Genomic DNA, 22,015 nt, shown 5'->3' with positions numbered 1-22,015 from the left:
TCTGTATGCACCTAATGTGGTTGATGGCCGAGCCGCTTTTTTTGAAAGCGTCGAAGAACGGCTTCGCACGGACAGGCAGGTCATTGTTATGGGCGATTACAACTGTGTCCTTAGCGCGCGCGACAAGACAAGCGTCCGAGGTTTCCGAGATAAAAGCACCGAAGTGTTGTTACGAATTATTGTGAACTGCAACCTCGAGGATGTAGCAGAGTGTCTTGAAGGAACGCGTGCTGTAAGGTACACACGATTCGAGGGCACAAGTCACGCACGGCTAGACCGAATTTATGCACCCGCGGAAACGGTCCCTAAATGCAATAGTTATGTAGTTCTGCCGGTTTCATTTTCTGACCACTGTTTGGTTCAATGCTGCATAGGATTCATTAAGAAGGGGAATGGTTTTTCATGGGAAATGTGGAAGTTAAATGAGAAGCTACTCCAGGACGAATTTTATAACCGAGCTGTAAGGGAAGAAATATCAAAAATAGAACCAAGTAGTAACATGAGGATTTGGCAGCAGTGGGAGCTCACTAAAGAAACTTTAAAATTAAAAGCAATAGATAGAGCCACCTGTATACGTCATGAAGCAAAAAAAGAGGAAATGGAGCTAAAGGCACTGCTTCAGAAGATGATAAAACAGGAATGCCGAGAGCCTGGTAAATGGGTAGAGGACATAAGAAAAACCAAACAGCTAGAGCTAATCGAACAAGAACGTTATCGGGGAGCATTGGTGAGGGCAAGGGCAGAAGACATGGCCGCAGGGGAAGCGCCAACGAAACAAGCGCTTGGTTTAGAAAAAGGCCGTGCCGAAAGAAACCACATAAACGAAATAGAATGGAGAGGTGTTTCTAAAACGGACATCGATCATATCAAAGCAGCTTTTTTCGAGCATTACCAGGCGCTCTTCGCATTGCATCCGGTAGATGTTGTCACTTTTAAGGAGGCGTTTCTGGCCGAGATGCCGCGCCTGGACGATGAAACTAAAGACAGATTAGAGCAGGCGATATCTCAATTGGAAGTTGAGCAAGCAATAGACAGTTTAAACCCAGGAAAGTCGCCTGGACCGGACGGGTTCAGCGCGGCATTCTACAAAGAATTCAAAAATGTAATTTCCCCGGTCTTGACGGTCATCTTTAATGAAGCCTTTAAACTAAAATCACTGCCTCCGTCCTATGGCTCGTCCCATACTGTGCTGATTCCGAAAACGGACGACACAGACAGATTACGACTGGTAGCAGCATACCGACCCTTAGCACTCACTAACGTCGAGTACAAAATTTACATGAAGGTTTTGGCACGAAGGTTGCAGACCGTGATCCATTTATTAGTTGGTCCGCATCAGACCTGCGGGATTAAAGGGCGGTCCATTTTTACAAATATCCACGTTGCGCGCAGTGTATTAGAATGCTGTGATGACACTAATGATCACGTAGCTATACTCCAGATAGATTTAGAAAAGGCTTTTGACTGCGTTGCCCATGAACTTTTGTTTGCAGTATTGGGCCATGTTAACGTTGGTTCTGTTATTCGCGAATGTGTGGCCCTGGCACACCGGAACTGCACGACGAGATTGATCGTTAACAAGAGTCTGGGGGCCCCCATTAGCGTGCAGCGTTCGGTGCGCCAGAGCTGTCCCCTCAGCCCCCTTTTATTTTGTATTTATGTGGAGACCCTTTGTTTAAAGATAATGAAAAACAAGAGTATTACCGGATTCAGATTACAAGCAGCCGAAGTGAAGCTCTTGGCGTACGCTGATGACATTGCTGTGTTTGCCGTTGACGAGGGAGGCATAAGCGAGGCTGTTCAATGTGTACGCGATTTCAGCCAAGCTACAGGCAGCGGTGTTAACTGATCGAAGTGCCTCGGGCTTTGGCATGGAAGGTGGGCATCTACGCCTGAATGGTTTGCTATTGTGCCGTGGACGACAACACCAGATAAGTACTTGGGCGTTCCGCTCGATGCTTACCGTGACAGTGAACAATATTGGACAGGACAGGTCAAAGAGACACGGGAGAGAGCTGATAAGTGGAAAGGAACGACCTTGTCGATTTTCGCCAGAGCCACTGTTTGCAACCTGTTCTTTATCAGCAGGCTCTGGTACGTAAAGCAGGTGTTGCACTGTTCACGGTTAAGTATTCAAAAGCTACACCGAATTTTCGCCGTCTTTATCTGGTCGTCTGAATGGGAGCGCTGCAGCCGGACCAACCTGTTCCGACGGGTACAAGACGGCGGGTTGGGATTGGGCCATTTGTTTTTGCGACAGCTGGTCAATCGTTTTTTGTTTTTTCGGGACACAAGAGACCCTTTTTTGCGTACCGTATGCCAAGTTAGGCTGCGGCATCTACTTCCAGAGTACATAGTCGGAACTGCTGAGGTGTATAGTAGGGTCACCGGTTTTTACCGGGAAGTCGTAGCCAGTGTAAGGTTTCTTTCCGCGCGGTTTTCCAATGACTTTCTGTCCAGCGTGAAACGAAAGAAACTGTACCGTGCCTTGTGCGATGTAGTTTTCCCCGAGCCCTTGTACAGGGCCTTGCACAGTGGAGGCCCAGGTAAAGATGTTTTAAAGAGAGTAAAAAAAAATGCAGGTGCCGCCTGGAACAAAACCTTCTTTTTTAAGTTGCACACCGGGACCTTACCGGTTAAAAAATTTTTAGAGGAAAAGGAATTGTTTTTACCCTGGGGATCTCACTGTTTAATTTGCAGAAAGCCGGAAACAATAGACCATGTATTTTTACACTGTTGGGAAGGGGTCTATTTTTGGGATGTATTGCAGCGAACCCTAAAGAAAGAATTTCCACTAGACCCGTATGGCATCCGGTACTTATGCGTTGAAAATGAGGATGGGGTGCCTTTTGACTTAATAATGCTGACAGGCCTCCACTGTATATGGCGCTCCAGTATGGCAGGCTGTCATTGTGACCCAGACGCAAGACCTGCCAGGATTTACTTTCGCGAAAGCATGCACATGTTTCTGGCCATTAAGAAAGCCGCTGCGGAGCCTCCGGAGTGGCTCTCAAGGCTAGAGCCGCTCTGTACTTTGAGTGAATTTTAAATTGACGAAGCCAGACTCATGCTGGCTGGGCATGTGTGGTGTGTACATAGCGTTTATTGTCTTCTGTTGATAGTTTGTTTTGTGCAATTTTCTGTGTCAAAGCCAGGCAATAAAGAAAAAAAATAGCTCAGTTGGGATAGCGTTTGACTGAAGATATAATGGTCCCTGGTTCGATCCCGGGTTTCGGCAATGCTTCTTTTTCCTTTTCGCTACATCACTGAGCAGAGTACCCAAACAGCCGCCAATGGGGGTGATTCCGTGCCGAAATAGCTCAGTTGGGAGAGCGTTAGACTGAAGATCTAAAGGTCGCTGGTTCGATCCCGGGTTTCGGCAATGCTTCTTTTTCCTTTTCGCTCCATCACTCAGCAGAGTACCCACACAGCCGCCAATGGGGGTGATTCCGTGCCGAAATAGCTCAGTTGGGAGAGCGTTAGACTGAAGATTTAAAGGTCCCTGGTTCGATCCCGGGTTTCGGCAATGCTTCTTTTTCCTTTTCGCTCCAACACTGAGCAGAGTACCCACACAGCCGCCAATGGGGGTGATTCCGTGCCGAAATAGCTCAGTTGGGAGAGCGTTAGACTGAAGATCTAAAGGTCCCTGGTTCGATCCCGGGTTTCGGCAATGCTTCTTCTTCCTTTTCGCTCCATTACTGAGCAGAGTACCCACACAGCCGCCAATGGGGGTGATTCCGTGCCGAAATAGCTCAGTTGGGGATTCCGTTTCCGGCCACCGAGCGTGACGGACGTGCTATCGTGAGCTCCGAAGGAGCGGTGTCAGCGGCCGCTGCTGGCCGCGGAAAAAGGTTTTTTGCTCCGTCGGATGAAGATTACCAGGTCATCTTGCCAACGCTACCAACAGGGAAAATTGTTTTGAATACCATCTTTATGCACACTGATCCGAAGAACAGGCCTTACCGTGTCGAAGATTTCCGGGATGCGTTGGTTCGTCTAGGTTTGCTCCCCGAAGTGCTGGCTTTGGGGGCGTACCAGATGAATCATGTGTGGGCTGTCACAATGAAGAGCGCCGACGCTACGAAGAAGCTTTTGACTGCCAGAGATGTTCAAGTGAAAAACGGCCCGTGTATCCTCGTGGATCCGAATAACCAAGACCTGCGGATAAAGATTCACTGGGTGCTGTACGGCGTCGAGGACGAGGATGTGCACGAGGCCCTGTCCCCGTACGGAAAGGTGACGAACGTGACGAAGGAAAGGTGGCGGGCACAAGGCGTGGTGGACAAAGGAAACACAACGCGTACCGTCACCTTGAAACTGAAAGCCGGAGTCAAGACTGACGACATTCCACACCAGCTGAGAATTTCAGGTGAGCCCGCACTTATTGTTGTGCCGGGAAGGCCGCCGCTCTGCTTGCGGTGCAAGTCGACCGGGCACATTCGACGGGATTGCAAAGTTCCGCGCTGTAGCCTATGCCGCCGCTTCGGACATAACGAGGGGCAGTGTGTGAAAACGTACGCAAGTGCGGCGGAGTCTGGCAAAGGTGATGGTTTTGTAGAACATTTAATGGACGAAATAGTGGCCGAAGAGGCGTCAGGGGCCCAACGGGGTCTCAAAAAAGCGGATGCGGCGGCCAGCACGCCTCTTTCTTCTGAGCACGTGCCTGAAGACCGCGAGAACAGCGTTCAGGCCCCACCCACCGTGCAGCATGAGCATGCTCCGGCACCGGACTCTAGCGCACGAGGGAATTCTTTGGGCGATGGTTTGGAGGCCGTTGCCAAGGAAGACACAGTCCCCATGGACGCGAGTGAGGATGTATGCAGCGGCGGTGCGGCGAAGCGTACTCGTGAGGACGACCACAACTTGACAGGCAGTTCAGAGAACACCGAGAATGAGGAACCGCCCGCAAAGACGGTCCTAACTCGGCGCCCAAGCTTCAAGCCAAAGCCAACCATCCCACCGGAACGGAGACCTGCGGGAACAACGCCCCCGTCATGACGGGGGAAAGTGTTTTCGTTACCAGCGTGGAACTAAGAGGTGTCTGTGGCGTCGGTGACGAGGCCGAGACACCTAAGCAGTTGCCGAGGCGCCAACCACTAGACCATTGGAACGGTGTTGCGGCACATGGGACGTCTCTATTTGCCGACGAGCTCAAGGTAAGACCATGCGGCTCGTTTCACTTGTAGCGAAAATGGCAGCAAATACCATCACAGCACTGCGTGTAGCCACTTTGAACGTGCGAGGGCTGTATGCGAGGCGTAAGCAGTATCAAGTGAGACGTGCTTTTTTAGAAAACAACCTAGATTTAATTGCAGTGCAAGAGACCAAGGTTGAAAGTGAAGAGCAGACGAACCGCATGGTCGAGCCTTTTTGAGAAAGATACGACGTGTGTGTGTGCCATGCTGTTGGGTCTTCGGGAGGCTGTGCGTTATTTGTTCGCAAATCCTTGGCTGTCCAATTGGAAGCCTTGACTGTGTGTGAAAATGGTAGATTTATTGTCTGTGATTTTTCTTTGTCAAACGTTGAGTGGCGAAGTATCTGCGTTTATGCGCCAAATAGGGAGGAAGAACGTAGATTGTTCTTTGCAAACGTAGGGCCTTACCTGAAATGTGACAGATGCGTTATTTTTCTTGGAGACTTCAACTGCGTATGCAGAGCCGAAGACAGAGTTGGTAGTCAAGCTGTTCGAGACAAGAGTGCGCATTTATTGAGCGAACTGATGCTTGAAAATGACTTGGAGGACATTGGATACGCTTTATCCAGTGGTGATATACCAGAGTTCACGCACTTCCAGCGAACAAGCCATGCGAGACTCGATAGACTGTATGTTTCCACTGATCTTTTGCCAGTGTGCACGCGCTATGAAGTGAAACATGTATCTTTCAGCGATCACAGTATAGTAATTGCCACAATAGGATTAAAGCAAACGAAGTCGCTGTTCAACTGGGAGTTATGGAAATTGAATGCTAAACTGCTACAAGACGAAGTTTTTCTAAACCAAGTAAAGCAAAGTATTCAGTTGCTACTAGAAGCTCGGCCAGAAAGATCAATCGAGATGTGGGAACAGTTTAAAGAACAAATTAAGATGAAAGCCATTGAAAGAAGTAGCCTCCTAAGGCACAGTCAAAGGAAAAAAGAAAAAGATTTGCAGTGCGACCTAAAGTTTGCCCTGAGTTTGGAAAGTGCACATCCGGGCAGGTATACGGATGAAATCAAAGAACTCAAAAATAAACTAGAAGTTATCGCCCAAGAAAAGTACATGGAAGCCGTTGTGCGGGCACGTGCCGACAGACTGCTTTTAGGAGAGGCACCAACGAAGCGATCCCTATCAGACGAAAAGAGATACGCAGCAAAGAATGAAATCAAACAGATAAGGCACGGGGATTCTGTGACCACTGACCCCGATTTAATCCGGCAAGCTTTTGTAGATTACTATCGTGATTTACTCGGTCGGAAGAGAAGTGTAGACGACGGATTTGAACACGAATTTCTAAGCCTCATGCCGAAGTTAGATCAGGATGTGATGTCTGCGCTAGAAAAGCCAATCACGGTGGAAGAGATAAGGACAGCAATTGGTGAACTCTGCCCTGGCAAAACGCCTGGACCAGACGGCATAGGCGCGGTGTTTTATAAATCTTTCAAGGATGAACTAGCAGCTGCACTGCACAGAGTACTGAAGCTGGCTTATGACGAAAAGCGACTGCCCCTGTCTTTTCGGAGAACGCACGTTGTGCTTATTCCTAAAACTGACGATCCCGTGAAACAGCTTTCAGTGACATCGTATCGCCCCATCAGCCTGACAAACGTCGATTATAAAATTTTCACGAAAGCTTTGGCGAGAAGACTCCAGAGGGTGATGAAAGAAATAGTTGGGCCCCACCAGACATGCGGAATTAAAGGAAGATCAATTTTTACAAACATACATGTGGCCAGAAGCGTGATGGAGTGTTGTGATGCTTGGGGGGAACGTGTCGCCATGATGCAGATCGATTTGCAAAAGGCCTTTGATCGCGTCGTACACGAAATTCTCTTCAGCATATTAGAACACGTTAATGTAGGTTCAGTGATATTGGAAGGCGTTAAGATGGCATATGCCGAGAGTTTCACGAGCCTTATTGTCAACAAGTGCGTCACAACACCCTTTCAGGTGTTGACATCCGTGAGGCAAGGATGCCCACTGTCTCCTCTGTTGTTTGCGATATACCTAGAACCGTTTTGTTTGAAGGTTATTCATAATGAACAAGTGAGGGGTTTCCGTCTAATGGCGACTGAAGTTAAACTCTTAGCTTACGCTGATGATATAGCAGTGTTTTGCACAGACAGAGACAGCATCAACGAAACAGGGAGCATTGTAAACAAATTTTGTAAAATGTCAGGGAGCACTGTGAATTGGGGTAAATGCTTGGGTTTTTGGCACGGGAGCTGGGAGTCCAAACCTGTATCTTTCCAAAACATGCAATGGACTGAATCACTGGGAAACTATTTAGGGGTACCCCTTGAGCATTATAAGGACGCTACTGAATATTGGAACTGCGATACTAACAAAGCGCGAGAGAGAACACTAAACTGGGGAGGACGTGAGCTGTCAGTGTTTGCTCGGGCCACAGTATGCAATTTGTTTATAGTGGCGAAAATCTGGTATGTGCTTCAAGTTATGTGCATGAAGCGTGTAAATGTTCAGAAACTGCACAGAGTTCTCGCCGTTTTTGTGTGGGGCTCTACATGGGAGCGAACGAGTCGGACCAATTTGTTCCGGTCGGTGAGAGAGGGAGGTGTGGGGCTAGCCCATTTGTTTTTGAGGCAGGTCGTCTCCAGATTTATGTTCCTGCGGGACCAAAGTGATCCTTTCTTAAGAAGCGTCATACAAGTTAGGCTACGTGAACTCCTTCCAAATTTCGTTGTGTCGACGAGTGACGTAAGAAGCACGTGTGTCCGCGGTTTCCTGTTTGAGGTGGTTGCTGCTTTCCAGATGTTGAAAGCTCGTTTTTCTTTAGAATTTTTGTGTACTGTCTCTAAGAAGCAATTGTACAAAGATATATGTGATTTAATGATGCCCGTGCCTTTGTATCGTACCATATACAGTGCTGGCCCAGGAGGAGACGTCCTAAAAAGAGTTAAAAAGATGCCAATTCGCTCTTCAGCCAAAACATTCTTCTTCCAGCTCCACAGCAATACACTGGCGGTAAAACCCTGGCTTGAAGCAAAGGGAATCTTTGTTCCGTGGTCTACAAACTGTCTATTGTGCAGAAAGCCAGAGACAACAGAACACATCTTCCTCGAGTGTTGGGATGCCGTATTCTTGTGGGACATCCTTCAAAGAACCTTAAAAAAAGACCTCCCGTTGTCACCTCGCGGCATCCGGTTTCTACCTGTCCGAGATCTTGGTAGTATACCCCTAGATATGGTCATGCTGCTGGGCCTGCACAGTCTGTGGAAAGTGCGTATGGCAGTCCGCAATGCAGACATTGATACTCGCCCTGCGAGACAGTTCTTTATTGAGAGCATTTTATATGTCAGAGATACACTCAAGGCCCAAAATGACCCCCCAGAATGGATTGGTATCATGGATGAACTTGCAAATTTGAAACACTTTTAATGAACGCTCCACCAAATGTCGGAGGACGTATTTTAACATTCCATGTACAGTGATATTGTTTTTCGCCAAGCCGGCAATAAAGAAAAAAAAATAGCTCAGTTGGGAGAGCGTTAGACTGAAGATCTAAAGGTCCCTGGTTCGATCCCGGGTTTCGGCAATGCTTCGTTTTCCTTTTCGCTCCAACACTGAGCAGAGTACCCACACAGCCGCCAATGGGGGTGATTCCGTGCCGAAATAGCTCAGTTGGGAGAGCGTTAGACTGAAGATCTAAAGGTCCCTGGTTCGATCCCGGGTTTCGGCAATGCTTCTTTTTCTTTTTCGCTCCATCACTGAGCAGAGTACCCACACAGCCGCCAATGGGGGTGATTCCGTGCCGAAATAGCTCAGGATTCGGCTTCCGGCCACCGAGCGTGACGGACGTGCGATGACGGGCTCCGTTGGAGCGGCTACAGCGGCCATGTCTGGCCGCGGAAACAGGATTTTTGCCTCGGAAGATGAATATCAGGTGATTATGCCTACCCTTCCTACAGGAAATGTTGTGTTAAACACAGTCTTTTTGCACGCTGACGTGCGGGCCCGCCCCTATCGGGTCGAAGATTTCAGGGATGCGCTGGCTCAGCTGATGCTGCTCCCCGAGGTTATCGCCTTGGGGGCGTATCGCATGAGCCATGTGTGGGCTATTACCTTCACCAGTGCTGATGCGGTGAAGAAAATTCTTGCTGCCCGGGAAGTAAAAGTGAAGGACCGCCGCTGTCTAGTTATTGACCCGGCAAACCAAGACGTCCGCGTCAAGCTACACTGGCTGCTGCACAACGTGCCCGACGAAGACGTGAGGGTAGCCTTCGCCCCGTACGGCAAGGTGAGCGAAGTCACCAAGGAACGGTGGCGCGTCCAGGGTGTCGCCAGCAAGGGGTCGACGACGCGCTTGGTTTCATTGAAAATGAATCCTGGCGTGAAACTGGAAGACCTCCCTCACGAAGTCAGGGTTGGCGGTGAGCTGGCTCTCGTGGTTGTACCGGGCAGAGCTCCGCTCTGTCTGCGCTGCCACGGTACTGGGCACATTCGCCGTGAGTGCAAAGTTCCAAGGTGCGGCGCCTGTCGCCGTTACGGACATGAGAATAGCAGCTGTGTACGCACGTACGCGAGCGCTGCCGTCCCAGTCAACAATGACATCTCGTCCGAGCTTGTCATGGACGAGGCTGACGCGGAAGACGCTGCAGCAGAGGCAGGCGACGGAGCGGAGAAGGAAAAATCCCCGGCTGTGTCGACTCCTGGAACATCCGCAACCGCGGAGACGCTCAGCAGTAAGCTGCAGCAACAGGAAGCGCCGCCTGCAGATGTTAAGACGTCAAAGAGCGAAGTCCTCTCGGGGAGTGGGGCGTCACTTCCCGTCGTTCCCCAACATGCTGAAAGCATGGAAGTGACGGATGCGTCAACCAGCAACCAGGGAGGAAAGCGACCGCACGAGCACAGTGCGAACGGAGAGCCTAAGGCGAGCGAGGGCGACGAGCCACCGCCGAAGACTGTTGGTGTGAGGCGATCGAGCGACGCTGAAACCGCGGCCGAATATACCGGCCGATCAACGAGCGGCGGCTAAGCCGCCGCCTTAGTTGAGTGAGTGCGTTGTGTGTGGCTTCTGTGGACGCGAGATGGCCTTTTTTGGTGACGTATTGCATGGGCTGGGTCTCCAGTCCGTACGCATGACGCAGAGGTGCAAGAGACGTTGGAATACCGGCACTGTACCCATCGAGCACCATGGACTAGGCAAGTCGCCCTCCGCCGTCGCTTTGTGTCCTCAGGTACGCACCATACGGCTCCTGTACTTAAACTAGATGGCTTCGACACCTGTTGAAGCGTTGCGCATTGCAACAATTAATGTCAGGGGACTGGCTTCTAAAAAACGTCAGTACCAACTAAGCCGGTTGTTCCTCGATAATGACCTCGACATAATAGCCGTCCAGGAGACCAAAGTCGAAGGACAGGAACAGACGGACCGTATGGTGCAGCCTTTTGCGACACGTTACAATATTTGTGTGTGCCATTCGTCTGGCACATCGGGGGGTTGTGCTGTCTTTATTAGGAATTCCATGGGGATTGTCGAACAGAATTTAACTGCGTGTCAAACTGGCCGTTTGCTTGTAGTTGATTTTCTTTATTGCAATTTACTGTGGAGGATCATATGTGTGTATGCCCCTAACAAAGAGAACGAGCGCGAGGAATTTTTTGAGCGTCTTGAACAATACGTATGCTGTGAGCGGTTAATTGTGCTGTTGGGTGACTTTAACTGCGTATGTAAAGCAGAGGACAGAACTACAAAAAGACTTGTCCGCGACAAAAGTGCGGAATTGTTGAATTCGCTTGTGCACGAAAATGGTTTAGATGATGTTGCTGAAGTTCTGTCGGTAGCATCGCATTTTACTCACTTTCAGGGTGAAAGTCACGCGAGATTGGACAGAGCGTATGTGTCCCTTGATCTTGTTCCTTTGTGCAACAGCTACGAGGTGAAAAACATGTCTTTTACCGACCACAGCTTAGTTGCGTTTACCCTGGGAAAAAAAGAAAAGAAATCTCGTTTCTCGTGGGATCTTTGGAAGTTTAATGCACAGTTACTCGAGGATGAACTTTTTGGTAGTAAAGTTAATGAATGTATTAAAGCATTGCTATCAGCAGAGCCTGGGAACTGGGTAATTAGATGGGAAGATTTCAAACAGCAAGTGAAAATGAACGCGATTGAAAGAGCAAGCGTTATTTGCCATGATAAACGTGTTAAAGAAAAGCAACTACATTGCCAACTTGACTTGCTCGTAAGCCTGGAAAGTTCCCAGCCGGGAAGATATAAGAAAGAGATAAGAGAAACAAAAAGCAAACTTGAGATTATCGAAAAAAACAAGTATGCAGCTGCCGTTATAAGGGCGCGTGCTGAACGTCTCTGGCTTGACCAAGTGCCTACTAAACGCTCGCTTAGTGACGAAAAGAAGTATGCGACTCAAAATGAAATAAAACAAATTAGGTACAGAAACGAGGTAACGAATGATAGCAAGATGATTCAGTTAGCTTTTGTTGAACAGTTTAGGGAATTGTTTGGGCGCCGTCAGCTTGAAGAAGAGGGCTTTACAGAAACGTTCTTGTCTCGTATGCCAAAGCTTGGAGATGAAATAAAACAAGGGCTGGAGGTACCATTCAGCGTAAGCGAAGTGGGAAGAGCGATCGAAGAACTGAGTACCGGAAAATCTCCTGGTCCTGACGGCCTAGGCAGTGATTTTTATAAGAGTTTCAAAGCCGAACTCACTTATGCTCTGCACTGCGTCTTCACCGAAATGTATGAAACAAAGAAAATGCCGCCGTCATTTAAAACAGCACACGTGGTTTTAGTGCCCAAGAGTGAAGACCAGGCTAAACTGCTGTCCGTTGGGGCTTATCGGCCGATAAGCCTGACCAACGTCGACTATAAAGTGTTTATGAAGATTCTTGCCAATAGACTGCAAAAGGTTATAAAGGACCTTGTAGGGCCGCACCAAACGTGCGGTATTAAAGGTCGCACCATTGGAACGAATGTGCACATTGCTAGAACTGTTCTTGAATGTTGCGATGCGTTCGTGGGACGAGTTGCCATGATGCAGCTTGACTTGGCGAAGGCCTTCGATCGCGTGTCACACGAAATTCTTTTCGCCGTTCTAGAATATGCCAACGTCGGCTCTGTAATATTACAAGGTGTACAGATGGCATAGGAAAACTGTGTTACGCGTATTATAGTGAACAAACAGCTTACTGAACCTGTGCCTGTCTGTTCCTCGGTCAGGCAGGGCTGCCCGCTCTCGCCTCTGCTCTTTGCGATCTATCTTGAGCCTTTTCTGTTATCGCTGTTACACAATGATGGGATCTGTGGTTTCACTCTTCAGTCGGTGCAAGTAAAAGTGCTTGCTTACGCTGATGATATTGCTGTTTTTTGCGCGGACCAAGAAAGCGTTAAAGAAGTTGTCAAAGTTGCGCGGGCCTATTGCAAAAAGACCGGGTGCGAAGTTAACTGGGATAAGTGCATTGGATTTTGGCACGGTGATTGGGAGAGCACACCCGCAGTGTTTGCTAACATGCAATGGACGACCTCCCCTGCGAAGTATTTGGGGGTACCCTTAGAGCACTATAAGAACAGTACAGAGTTGTGGGGTGAGGTAACGCAGAGTGCAAGGAAAAAAGCGGATGGATGGAAAGGATGTGACCTTTCTGTTTTCGCGCGTGCAAGTGTGTGCAATGTATTTTTGATAGCCAGAATTTGGTATTTTTTGCAGTTTTTGCTCATCACCAGAGCAAACGTGCAGAAGCTGCATAGAGTGTTTGCTGTTTTTATTTGGAGCTCGAATTGGGAGCGAACTAGTCGAGCTAATTTGTTCCTACCGGTCAAAAGAGGTGGCCTTGGACTTTCCAACTTGTTTCTGAAACAAGTTGTCTCAAGATTTTTGTTTCTACGTGATCAAACCGATCCTTTGTTGCGCACAATGTTGCAGGTGCGCTTAGGAAATGTGTTACCGGAATTTGTTGTGTCCAGTTTCCCAGCCACGAATCGTGCTGTAACTGGGTTTTTACGTGAAGTTGTGGCTGCCTTTCACATTTTGAGCTCTCATTTTTCGACTGAATATCTGGCTGCTGTACCCAGGAAAAAATTGTACAAGGATTTGTTAGATATCTTTATACCTGTACCCTTATACCGATCCTTTTACTGCGGAGGCCCAGGCAAAGATGTGCTAAATCGAGTTAAGAAGATGCCGGTAAGACCGAACGTCAAATCCTTTTTCTTTAAATTACACTCGGGTACCCTTCCGGTGAAAACATGGCTAAACGATAAAGGCATTTTCGTACCATGGAACGTCGACTGCACACTGTGAAAAAAACCCGAGACCATCGAACATGTCTTTATCGACTGCTGAGACCCGGTTTTCCACTGGGATATCTTGCAAAGAACTTTAAAAAAAGAGCTACCTGTTACTTCATATGGCATCCGGTTCCTACCTATAGAAAGTGGCGAAGTGCCATACGATATGTTTATGCTACTGGGCCTCCACAGCATCTGGAAAACTAGGATGGCGGCTAGGCACGCAGACGCAAATGTGAAACCAGTCAGGGAAAACTTTATAGAAAGTGTAGTTTCTCTGAGAGATGTTCTCCGCAGTCAGCCTCAGCCACCGGAGTGGGTGGCAGTTATGGACAAATTGATCGAAATGAAAATGTTTTAATCCGTCGCCTTAGCCAAGTCTGGCTAGCGACTTTTTATGCCTGCGCATGTATTGTTTTCCGGCAATAAAGAAAAAAAAATAGCTCAGTTGGGAGAGCGTTAGACTGAAGATCTAAAGGTCTCTGGTTCGATCCCGGGTTTCGGCAATGCTTCTTTTTCCTTTTCGCTCCATCACTGAGCAGAGTACCCACACAGCCGCCAATGGGGGTGATTCCGTGCCGAAATAGCTCAGTTGGGAGAGCGTTAGACTGAAGATCTGAAGGTCCCTGGTTCGATCCCGGGTTTCGGCAATGCTTCTTTTTCCTTTTCGCTCCAACACTGAGCAGAGTACCCACACAGCCGCCAATGGGGGTGATTCCGTGCCGAAATAGCTCAGTTGGGAGAGCGTTAGACTGAAGATCTAAAGGTCCCTGGTTCGATCCCGGGTTTCGGCAATGCTTCTTTTTCCTTTTCGCTCCAACACTTAGCAGAGTACTCACACAGCCGCCAATGGGGGTGATTCCGTGCCGAAATAGCTCAGTCATTCTACTTCCAGCCACCGAGCGTGACGGACGCAGAATCATGGGCTCCCACGGAGCGGCGATAGCGGCCGTTGCCGGCCGCGGAAACAGGTTTGCCAGCGACGCAGATAAGGATTACGAGATCGTTCTGCCTACCCTGCCCACCGGACGTGTTGTTTTAAGCACGGTTTTTTTGCACGGGGACGTGCGTGTGAGGCCCTACAGGGTCGAAGACTTCAGAGACGCCCTCGCCAACGTTGGTGCGCTCCCCGACGTCGTGGCGTTGGGGACGTACCAGATAAACCATGTGTGGGCGGTGACCTTCAGCAGCGCTGACGCCGCAAAGAAACTGGCCGCCATGAAGGAGCTGGAAGTGAAGGGACGCCGCTGCATCGTTTTTGACCCAGAAGACCATCAGGTAAAGCTGCGCCTCCACTGGATGCTACACGGCGTCGCCGACGAGGACATCCGTACCGCATTCGCGGCGTTCGGCAACGTGACCGAGGTCACCCGGGAGCGTTGGCGCGTCGCCGGCATGAAAGAGAAGGGGTCCACCACGAGGACCGTGCTCCTGAAACTGAAGCCAGGCGTGAAGGTGGACGACCTGCCTCACCAGGTACGAGTCGCTGGCGAGTTGGCTCTCGTGGTGGTTCCCGGGCGGCCGATGCAGTGCCTTCGTTGCGGCGGCACGGGGCACGTTCGCCGCGATTGCAAGGTGCCCAGGTGTTCGAAATGCCGACGCTATGGACACTCGGAGGCTGACTGCGTTGGTACCTACGCGTCGGCTACCGGCCGTGTAGCAGCGAGCGACTCCGCAGAACTGATGGACGTCGTCGAAGCAGAGGAAGCAGCGAGCGGTGCCGACGACACGGGCAAAACGGAGGGGGCGGCGGTTCAGCCAGCTGTTGCGAGTAGCGGCACCGACACCGTGGTCTCACAGGAGAGCGGGCCGCCAGTTAGTGACCCTTCATTAATGCCTCTGGAGGCACCCAAGGACAGAGCGAACCCGCCAGTACCAGTGGACGTGGAATCGAAGGCGGCCAGCGAGAGCCGCGACGAGAAGACCGACGCCCGCATGAGCACCGGCGTGACCACCCCAGCGAAGCGTTCGCACGCCGAGACCAAGGCCGACGGGGAGAAGGCAGCACAGCCCAGCGTGGAGGAACCGCCGGCAAAGACGCCGCAAGCGCGACGGCCCAGCCTGCGGCCGCGACCAAAGGTCCCGACTGACAAGCGTGGCGGCGAGAGGGCGCCGCCTGACCAGGAGCACGTGCTCGCGCCGGATGACACCGGCGGCGACGGCATCGTCTAGCGACATGCTAGGCGCGGGAGGTAAGCACCATGCTTTCGGTCTCTTCTTCGTAAGTTAAAATGGCTTCTGCAACTCCGTTTAAAGTTGCCACCCTAAATGTCAGAGGCCTGGCAGGTAAAAGAAAACAAAGCCAGCTGTACCGACTTGTAACGGAGCAAGATATCGATATACTGGCAGTGCAGGAGACCAAAGTCGACGGGGAGGAGGAGACCGGGAGCATGGTGCAACGTTTCACGTCTAGGTATTTTGCCGTCGTTAGCCATGCTGTAGGCACATCGGCTGGCTGTATTCTTTTTGTTAAGAAGTTGCCGGGCATAGAGGTACACGGTCATCACTCGTGCCTGTCGGGTCGATACGTGTCCATCGATTTTTCGCTCTGTAACATCGACTGGCGCATTGTTTGTCTGTATGCAGCTAATGTGGTTGATGGCCGAGCCGCGTTTTTTGAAAGCGTGGAAGAACGGCTTCGCACGGACAGACAGCTGATTGTTATGGGCGATTACAACTGTGTTCTTAGTGCGCGCGACAAGACAAGCGTCCGAGGTTTCAGGGATAAAAGCACTGAAGTGTTGTTACGAATGGTTGTGAACTGCAACCTCGAGGATGTAGCAGAGTGTCTTGAAGGAACGCGTGCTGTAAAGTACACACGATTCGAGGGCACAAGTCACGCACGGCTAGACCGAATTTATGCATCCGCGGAAACTGTACCTAAATGCAATAGTTATGTAGTTCTGCCGGTTTAATTTTCTGACCACTGTTTGGTTCAATGCTGCATAGGATTCATTAGGAAGGGGAATGGTTTTTCATGGGAAATGTGGAAGTTAAATGACAAGTTACTCCAGGACGAATTTTATAACCGAGTTGTAAGGGAAGAAATAGCAAAAATAGAACCAAGTAGTAACATGAGGATTTGGCAGCAGTGGGAGCTCACTAAAGAAAGTTTAAAATTAAAAGCAATAGAAAGAGCCACCTGTATACGTCATGAAGCAAAAAAAGAGGAAATGGAGCTTAAGGCACTGCTTCAGAAGATGATAAAACAGGAATGCCGAGCGCCTGGTAAATGGATGGAGGACATAAGCAAAACCAAACAAAAGCTAGAGCTAATCGAAGAAGAACGTTATCGGGGAGCGTTGGTGAGGGCTAGGACAGAAGACACGGCCGCAGGGGAAGCGCCAACGAAACAAGCGCTTGGTTTAGAAAAAAGGCCGTGCCGAAAGAAACCACATAAACGAAATAGAATGGAGAGGTGTTTCTAAAACGGACATCGATCATATCAAAGCAGCTTTTTTCGAGCATTACCAGGCGCTCTTCGCATTGCATCCGGTAGATGTTGTCACTTTTAAGGAGGCGTTTCTGGCCGAGATGCCGCGCCTGGACGATGAAACTAAAGACAGATTAGAGCAGGCGATATCTCAATTGGAAGTTGAGCAAGCAATAGACAGTTTAAACCCAGGAAAGTCGCCTGGACCGGACGGGTTCAGCGCGGCATTCTACAAAGAATTCAAAAATGTAATTTCCCCGGTCTGGACGGTCATCTTTAATGAAGCCTTTAAACTAAAATCACTGCCTCCGTCCTATGGCTCGTCCCATACTGTGCTGATTCCGAAAACGGACGACACAGACAGATTACGACTGGTAGCAGCATACCGACCCTTAGCACTCACTAACGTCGAGTACAAAATTTACATGAAGGTTTTGGCACGAAGGTTGCAGACCGTGATCCATTTATTAGTTGGTCCGCATCAGACCTGCGGGATTAAAGGGCGGTCTATTTTTACAAACATTCACGTTCCGCGCAGTGTCTTGGAAACCTGTGATGACACTAATGGTCAGGTGGCTATTCTCCAGATCGATTTAGAAAAGGCGTTTGACTGCGTTGCCCACGAACTTTTGTTTGCTGTATTAGGCCATGTTAATGTTGGTTCTGTTATCAGCGAGGGTGTGGCCCTGGCATAGCGGTACTGCACGACGAGATTGATCGTTAACAAGAGTCTGGGGGCCCCCATTAGCGTGCAGCGTTCGGTGCGCCAGGGCTGTCCCCTCAGCCCCCTTTTATTTTGTATTTATGTGGAGACCCTTTGTTTGAAAATACTGAAAAACAGTAGTATTACCGGTTTCAGTTTACAAGCAGCCGAAGTAAAGCTCTTGGCGTACGCTGATGACATAGCTGTGTTTGCCGTTGACGAGGGAGGCATAAGCGAGGCTGTTCAATGTGTACGCGATTTCAGCCAAGCTACAGGAAGCGGGGTTAACTGGTCGAAGTGCCTCGGGCTTTGGCACGGAAGCTGGGCATCTACGCCCGAACGGTTTGCCAGTGTGCCTTGGACGACGACGCCAGATAAATACTTGGGCGTTCCGCTCGATGCTTATCGTGACAGCGAACACTATTGGACAGGACAGGTCAAAGACACACGGGAGAGAGCAGATAAGTGGAAAGGAACAACCTTGTCGATTTTCGCCAGAGCCACTGTTTGCAACTTGTTCTTTATCAGCAGGCTCTGGTACGTAATGCAGGTGTTGCACTGTTCACGGCTAAGCATTCAAAAGCTGCACCGAATTTTCGCCGTTTTTATCTGGTCGTCTGAATGGGAGCGCTGCAGCCGGACCAACCTGTTCCGACGGGTACAAGACGGCGGGCTGGGACTGGGCCATTTGTTTTTGAGACAGCTGGTCAATCGTTTTTTGTTCTTTCGGGACACCAGAGACCCGTTTTTGCGTACCGTATGCCAAGTTAGGCTGCGGCATCTGCTTCCAGAATACATAGTCGGCACTGCTGAGATTTACAGTAGGGTCACCGGTTTTTATCGGGAAATCGTAGCCAGTGTAAGGTTTCTTTCCGCGTGGTTTTCAAATGACTTTCTGTCGACTGTGAAACGAAAGAAACTGTACCATGCTTTGTGCGATGTTGTTTTCCCAGTGCCCTTGTACAGGGCCTTGTACAGTGGAGGCCAAGGCAAAGATGTTTTGAAGAGAGTGAAAAAAATGCAGGTGCCGCCAGGAACAAAAACCTTCTTTTTTAAGCTGCACACCGGAACCTTGCCGGTTAAAAAATTTTTAGAGGGGAAGGATTTATTTTTACCCTGGGGATCTCACTGTTTAATTTGCAGAAAGCCGGAAACAATAGACCACGTATTTTTACACTGTTGGGAAGGGGTTTATTTTTGGGATGTATTGCAGCGAACCCTAAAGAAAGAATTTCCACTAGACCCGTATGGCATCCGGTACTTATGTGTTGACAATGAGGATGGGGTGCCTTTTGACTTAATAATGCTGACAGGCCTCCACTGTATATGGCGCTCCAGAATGGCAGGCTGGCATTGTGACAGAGACGCAAGACCTGCCAGAATTTACTTTCGCGAATGTATGGATATGTTTCTGGCCATTCAGAAAGCCGCTGCGGACCCTCCAGAGTGGCTCTCAAGACTAGAGCCGCTCTGTACATTGCGTGAATTTTAATTCGACGAAGCCAGAATCATGCTGGCTGACCACGAGGCGTATGTACAAAGCGTTTATTGTGTTTGTTGATTTTCTGTGTCAAAGCCAGGCAATAAAGAAAAAAAAAAGAAATAGCTCAGTTGGGAGAGCGTTAGACTGAAGATCTAAAGGTCCCTGGTTCGATCCCGGGTTTCGGCAATGCTTCTTTTTCCTTTTCGCTCCATCACTGAGCAGAGTACCCACACAGCCGCCAATGGGGGTGATTCCGTGCCGAAATAGCTCAGTTGGGAGAGCGTTAGACTGAAGATCTAAAGGTCTATGGTTCGATCCCGGGTTTCGGCAATGCTTCTTTTTCCTTTTCGCTCCAACACTGAGCAGAGTACCCACACAGCCGCCAATGGGGGTGATTCCGTGCCGGAATAGCTCAGTTGATTCTATTTCCGGCCACTGGCGTGTACGGACGCAGGATCAGTAGTGAAGCAAGAAGCAAGACCAGTGAAGCAAGACAGTGCAGCAAGACCAGGCTGTTTTCACCATAACGGCTCGGATTGAGCGCGTGGAAAAATCCACCCAAGAAAAAGAAGTTTTGTGCCTCAAAGAACAACTCCATAACCTAGAACAACATGGTCGGAGAAATAACCTAGAGAGCCATGGTGTTGAATTGAAAGAAAATGAGAACCTTCTCGCTAAAGTGAATAAGTTGGCAACAACCATTGGCGTTCCTCCGCTGAAGGAAGACCTGGATGGCCTGCATCGCCTTCCATCAAAGAGTGAGCGCGGGCAACTAGTTTTGATTCGTTTTGTCGCGCGGAAAACGAAAGAAAATTGAAAAGAAAAAACAAAACAAACGCGGAGAAATGGCTCAGGAGTAAGCTTGTATGATAATGTGACGCAAAATGCGCTGAAGTTAGTTTGTACGATAACCTGACACCGCAAAACAAACACCTGCTTTGGTTGGCACGCACACGCGCTCAAGAGATTATTTATCAGTTCACATGGCAAAACAACGGCAGAGTGTTTGTTTGAAGGGCTCCACGGTGGTCTGGCATTGCTCATCACTAGTGAAGCTTACTTATCTAAGATACGCCCACTATCTGTAGCTACCGATGCCACTCAGAACGAAACCGTTTAGTAAGATGCCTGTTTAAACTAAATACGCGATCCCTGAACAGAATGGAAATGTGCCATTATAGCCTCCCTTTCAATAAAAGATATTATAGTGTCGATGATTTCAAAACCCTTTTACAACCCGTTTCTTCAAAAGATGGACTCTATTCCATATTTTGCCTGAATTCTCGAAGCCTAAGGAACAAAGCTGATGATGTCTCTGCCTACATAAATCTTCTTGAACACGAATCAGTAACCCCAAGCTGTTCCACCACGGGTTCGTGCTATCCATGTAGCCTAGATTAGGTATTGCTCGTATGGCCTTTTTCTGTAGTAAAAACAAAGCATTTAAGTTTGTCGGTGTTGAGTCTCCCCATATCAGTAAACAATAGTGAAGATGCGAATGAATTAAACTGAAATAAAGTTGCTTTTTGAGCCATACTGGTAATAGAAGCCTAAATTTATTTAGAAGGCCCACTGATTGCGAAATTTTTTATCTTACTTGATTAATATGGTCAGTCCACAGCTGGTATTCATTAAATATAATTGCAAGGAATTTTATTGACTGTACTCGTTGTAAAACATTTGAATTGTATAATATGATTGGCTCATCATCTATGACTTTATTTTTAGCTCTGAATATTACATACTTCATCTTCGTTATGTTTAGTTCTAACCTGTTGGCCCTCAACCATAATGTAAGGTTTTCTAACCATAGATTTGCTCTACATTCTATTGCTTGTAAATTTGTGTCATGAAAGAAAATATTTGTGTCGTCAGCGTATAAAACTGTTTCGGAGCAAGGAAGAATATTAACAATGTCATTTATGTGAACTAGGAATAGAATAGGACCCAGTATTGAGCCCTGTGGCACACCAGTGCGTATAAGGCCGTAGCTTGAAGGTATGTCGTTAATCATTGTGAATTGTACTCTGGATGATAAGTAGCTCTTAATAAGATTAAGTGCGGAGCCTCGTATCCCACAGAATTGTAATTTTCGCAGTAAAATTTCGTGACAGACCGAGTCGAAGGCTTTTCTAAAGTCTAAGAATAGCCCAAGTGTAAAAATTCTGTTTTCTATATTGTTAATTATTTTGTCCTTTATGCGAAGTAAAGCTTTTTCCGTAGATTTCCCTTTCTGAAAGCCATATTGTTCTTTCGCAATAGCTCCGGCCTTAATGAAGTACGAAGTAAGGCGGGTATTGAGGACTTGTTCAGCAATTTTTGAGAAAACCGGCAAAATGGATGTTGGGCGGTAATTATTAGGATCATTATAGCTGCCTGTCTTATGTATCACACAAACTCTTGCTGTCTTTAATTTATCTGGAAACCTGTCTTCTTTGAGCATTTGGTTGCATATATGGGACAACAAAGGTGCTATAATATCAGATACGGCTTTCACTACCTCACCCTTGATGTTATCAGCTACAACGGAACAGTTATTTTTTAGACGCATTATATACGAGGAGATTTCGGCTGCACTTGTTGGGGAAAGAAATATCGGAGGCTTTGGTCTGCCTTTAAGATATGACATTGGAGCAGTGCATGTTGTTCGCGCAGACTTATTTTCACCAACTGTCAGGAAGTGTTCGTTAAACATGTCTGATAAGGGACGACCTCTGAGTGGAACGCCATCTACCACAATCTCTACTGGAGTTGGCTCGGTTCGTTTTGATACTAAATTGTAGTATGACCTCCATATCTGATTAGGGGCAAGTTTATTAGCGGACGCTTTTGCGCAATATTCCTGTTTTGCAATTTTTAGACCACTGTTGAGCTTATTCCTTACAGCTTTATGCAAGTTAAGTATATTGATGTCCTTGTGCTTCAAAAAATCA

General features: G+C 48.4%; 3 protein-coding genes and 9 non-coding genes across 12 annotated transcripts; all 12 read left to right on the top strand.

Annotated features, from left to right (window-relative positions):
- The first annotated feature begins 1,871 nt into the window (after window positions 1-1,871).
- Window positions 1,872-4,998, top strand: LOC149327285 (uncharacterized). The gene is made up of 2 exons (XM_089564839.1): window positions 1,872-1,878; window positions 3,752-4,998. Exons 1-2 carry the CDS (start codon window positions 1,872-1,874, stop codon window positions 4,996-4,998), a joined length of 1,254 nt encoding a protein of 417 aa, XP_089420965.1.
- TRNAF-GAA (transfer RNA phenylalanine (anticodon GAA)) lies at window positions 3,310-3,382 on the top strand. Its single transcript has one exon. It is a non-coding gene; the product is annotated as a tRNA-Phe (tRNA).
- On the top strand, window positions 3,454-3,526 carry TRNAF-GAA (transfer RNA phenylalanine (anticodon GAA)). The gene has a single exon. It is a non-coding gene; the product is annotated as a tRNA-Phe (tRNA).
- Window positions 3,598-3,670, top strand: TRNAF-GAA (transfer RNA phenylalanine (anticodon GAA)). The gene has a single exon. It is a non-coding gene; the product is annotated as a tRNA-Phe (tRNA).
- A 2,248-nt stretch (window positions 4,999-7,246) lies between the features above and the next one.
- Window positions 7,247-8,596, top strand: LOC149327284 (uncharacterized). The gene has a single exon (XM_089563225.1). The coding sequence runs from the start codon at window positions 7,262-7,264 to the stop codon at window positions 8,594-8,596; it is 1,335 nt and encodes a 444-aa protein (XP_089419351.1). The 5' UTR covers window positions 7,247-7,261.
- Window positions 8,597-8,665: 69 nt separating this feature from the next.
- TRNAF-GAA (transfer RNA phenylalanine (anticodon GAA)) lies at window positions 8,666-8,753 on the top strand. The gene has a single exon. It is a non-coding gene; the product is annotated as a tRNA-Phe (tRNA).
- Window positions 8,754-8,824: 71 nt separating this feature from the next.
- Window positions 8,825-8,897, top strand: TRNAF-GAA (transfer RNA phenylalanine (anticodon GAA)). The gene has a single exon. It is a non-coding gene; the product is annotated as a tRNA-Phe (tRNA).
- A 123-nt stretch (window positions 8,898-9,020) lies between these two features.
- LOC149327281 (uncharacterized) lies at window positions 9,021-10,193 on the top strand. Its single transcript, XM_089564837.1, has one exon. The coding sequence runs from the start codon at window positions 9,021-9,023 to the stop codon at window positions 10,191-10,193; it is 1,173 nt and encodes a 390-aa protein (XP_089420963.1).
- Window positions 10,194-13,881: 3,688 nt separating this feature from the next.
- TRNAF-GAA (transfer RNA phenylalanine (anticodon GAA)) lies at window positions 13,882-13,969 on the top strand. Its single transcript has one exon. It is a non-coding gene; the product is annotated as a tRNA-Phe (tRNA).
- Window positions 13,970-14,040: 71 nt separating this feature from the next.
- On the top strand, window positions 14,041-14,113 carry TRNAF-GAA (transfer RNA phenylalanine (anticodon GAA)). The gene has a single exon. It is a non-coding gene; the product is annotated as a tRNA-Phe (tRNA).
- Window positions 14,114-14,184: 71 nt separating this feature from the next.
- Window positions 14,185-14,257, top strand: TRNAF-GAA (transfer RNA phenylalanine (anticodon GAA)). Its single transcript has one exon. It is a non-coding gene; the product is annotated as a tRNA-Phe (tRNA).
- Window positions 14,258-19,339: 5,082 nt separating this feature from the next.
- On the top strand, window positions 19,340-19,412 carry TRNAF-GAA (transfer RNA phenylalanine (anticodon GAA)). Its single transcript has one exon. It is a non-coding gene; the product is annotated as a tRNA-Phe (tRNA).
- Window positions 19,413-22,015: the final 2,603 nt, after the last annotated feature.

This window comes from Amblyomma mixtum, chromosome 10 (assembly GCF_055824585.1).
Source record: "Amblyomma mixtum isolate Tamu chromosome 10, ASM5582458v1, whole genome shotgun sequence".
Taxonomy (NCBI): domain Eukaryota; kingdom Metazoa; phylum Arthropoda; class Arachnida; order Ixodida; family Ixodidae; genus Amblyomma; species Amblyomma mixtum.
This window is presented reverse-complemented; position numbering and strand designations above follow the sequence as displayed.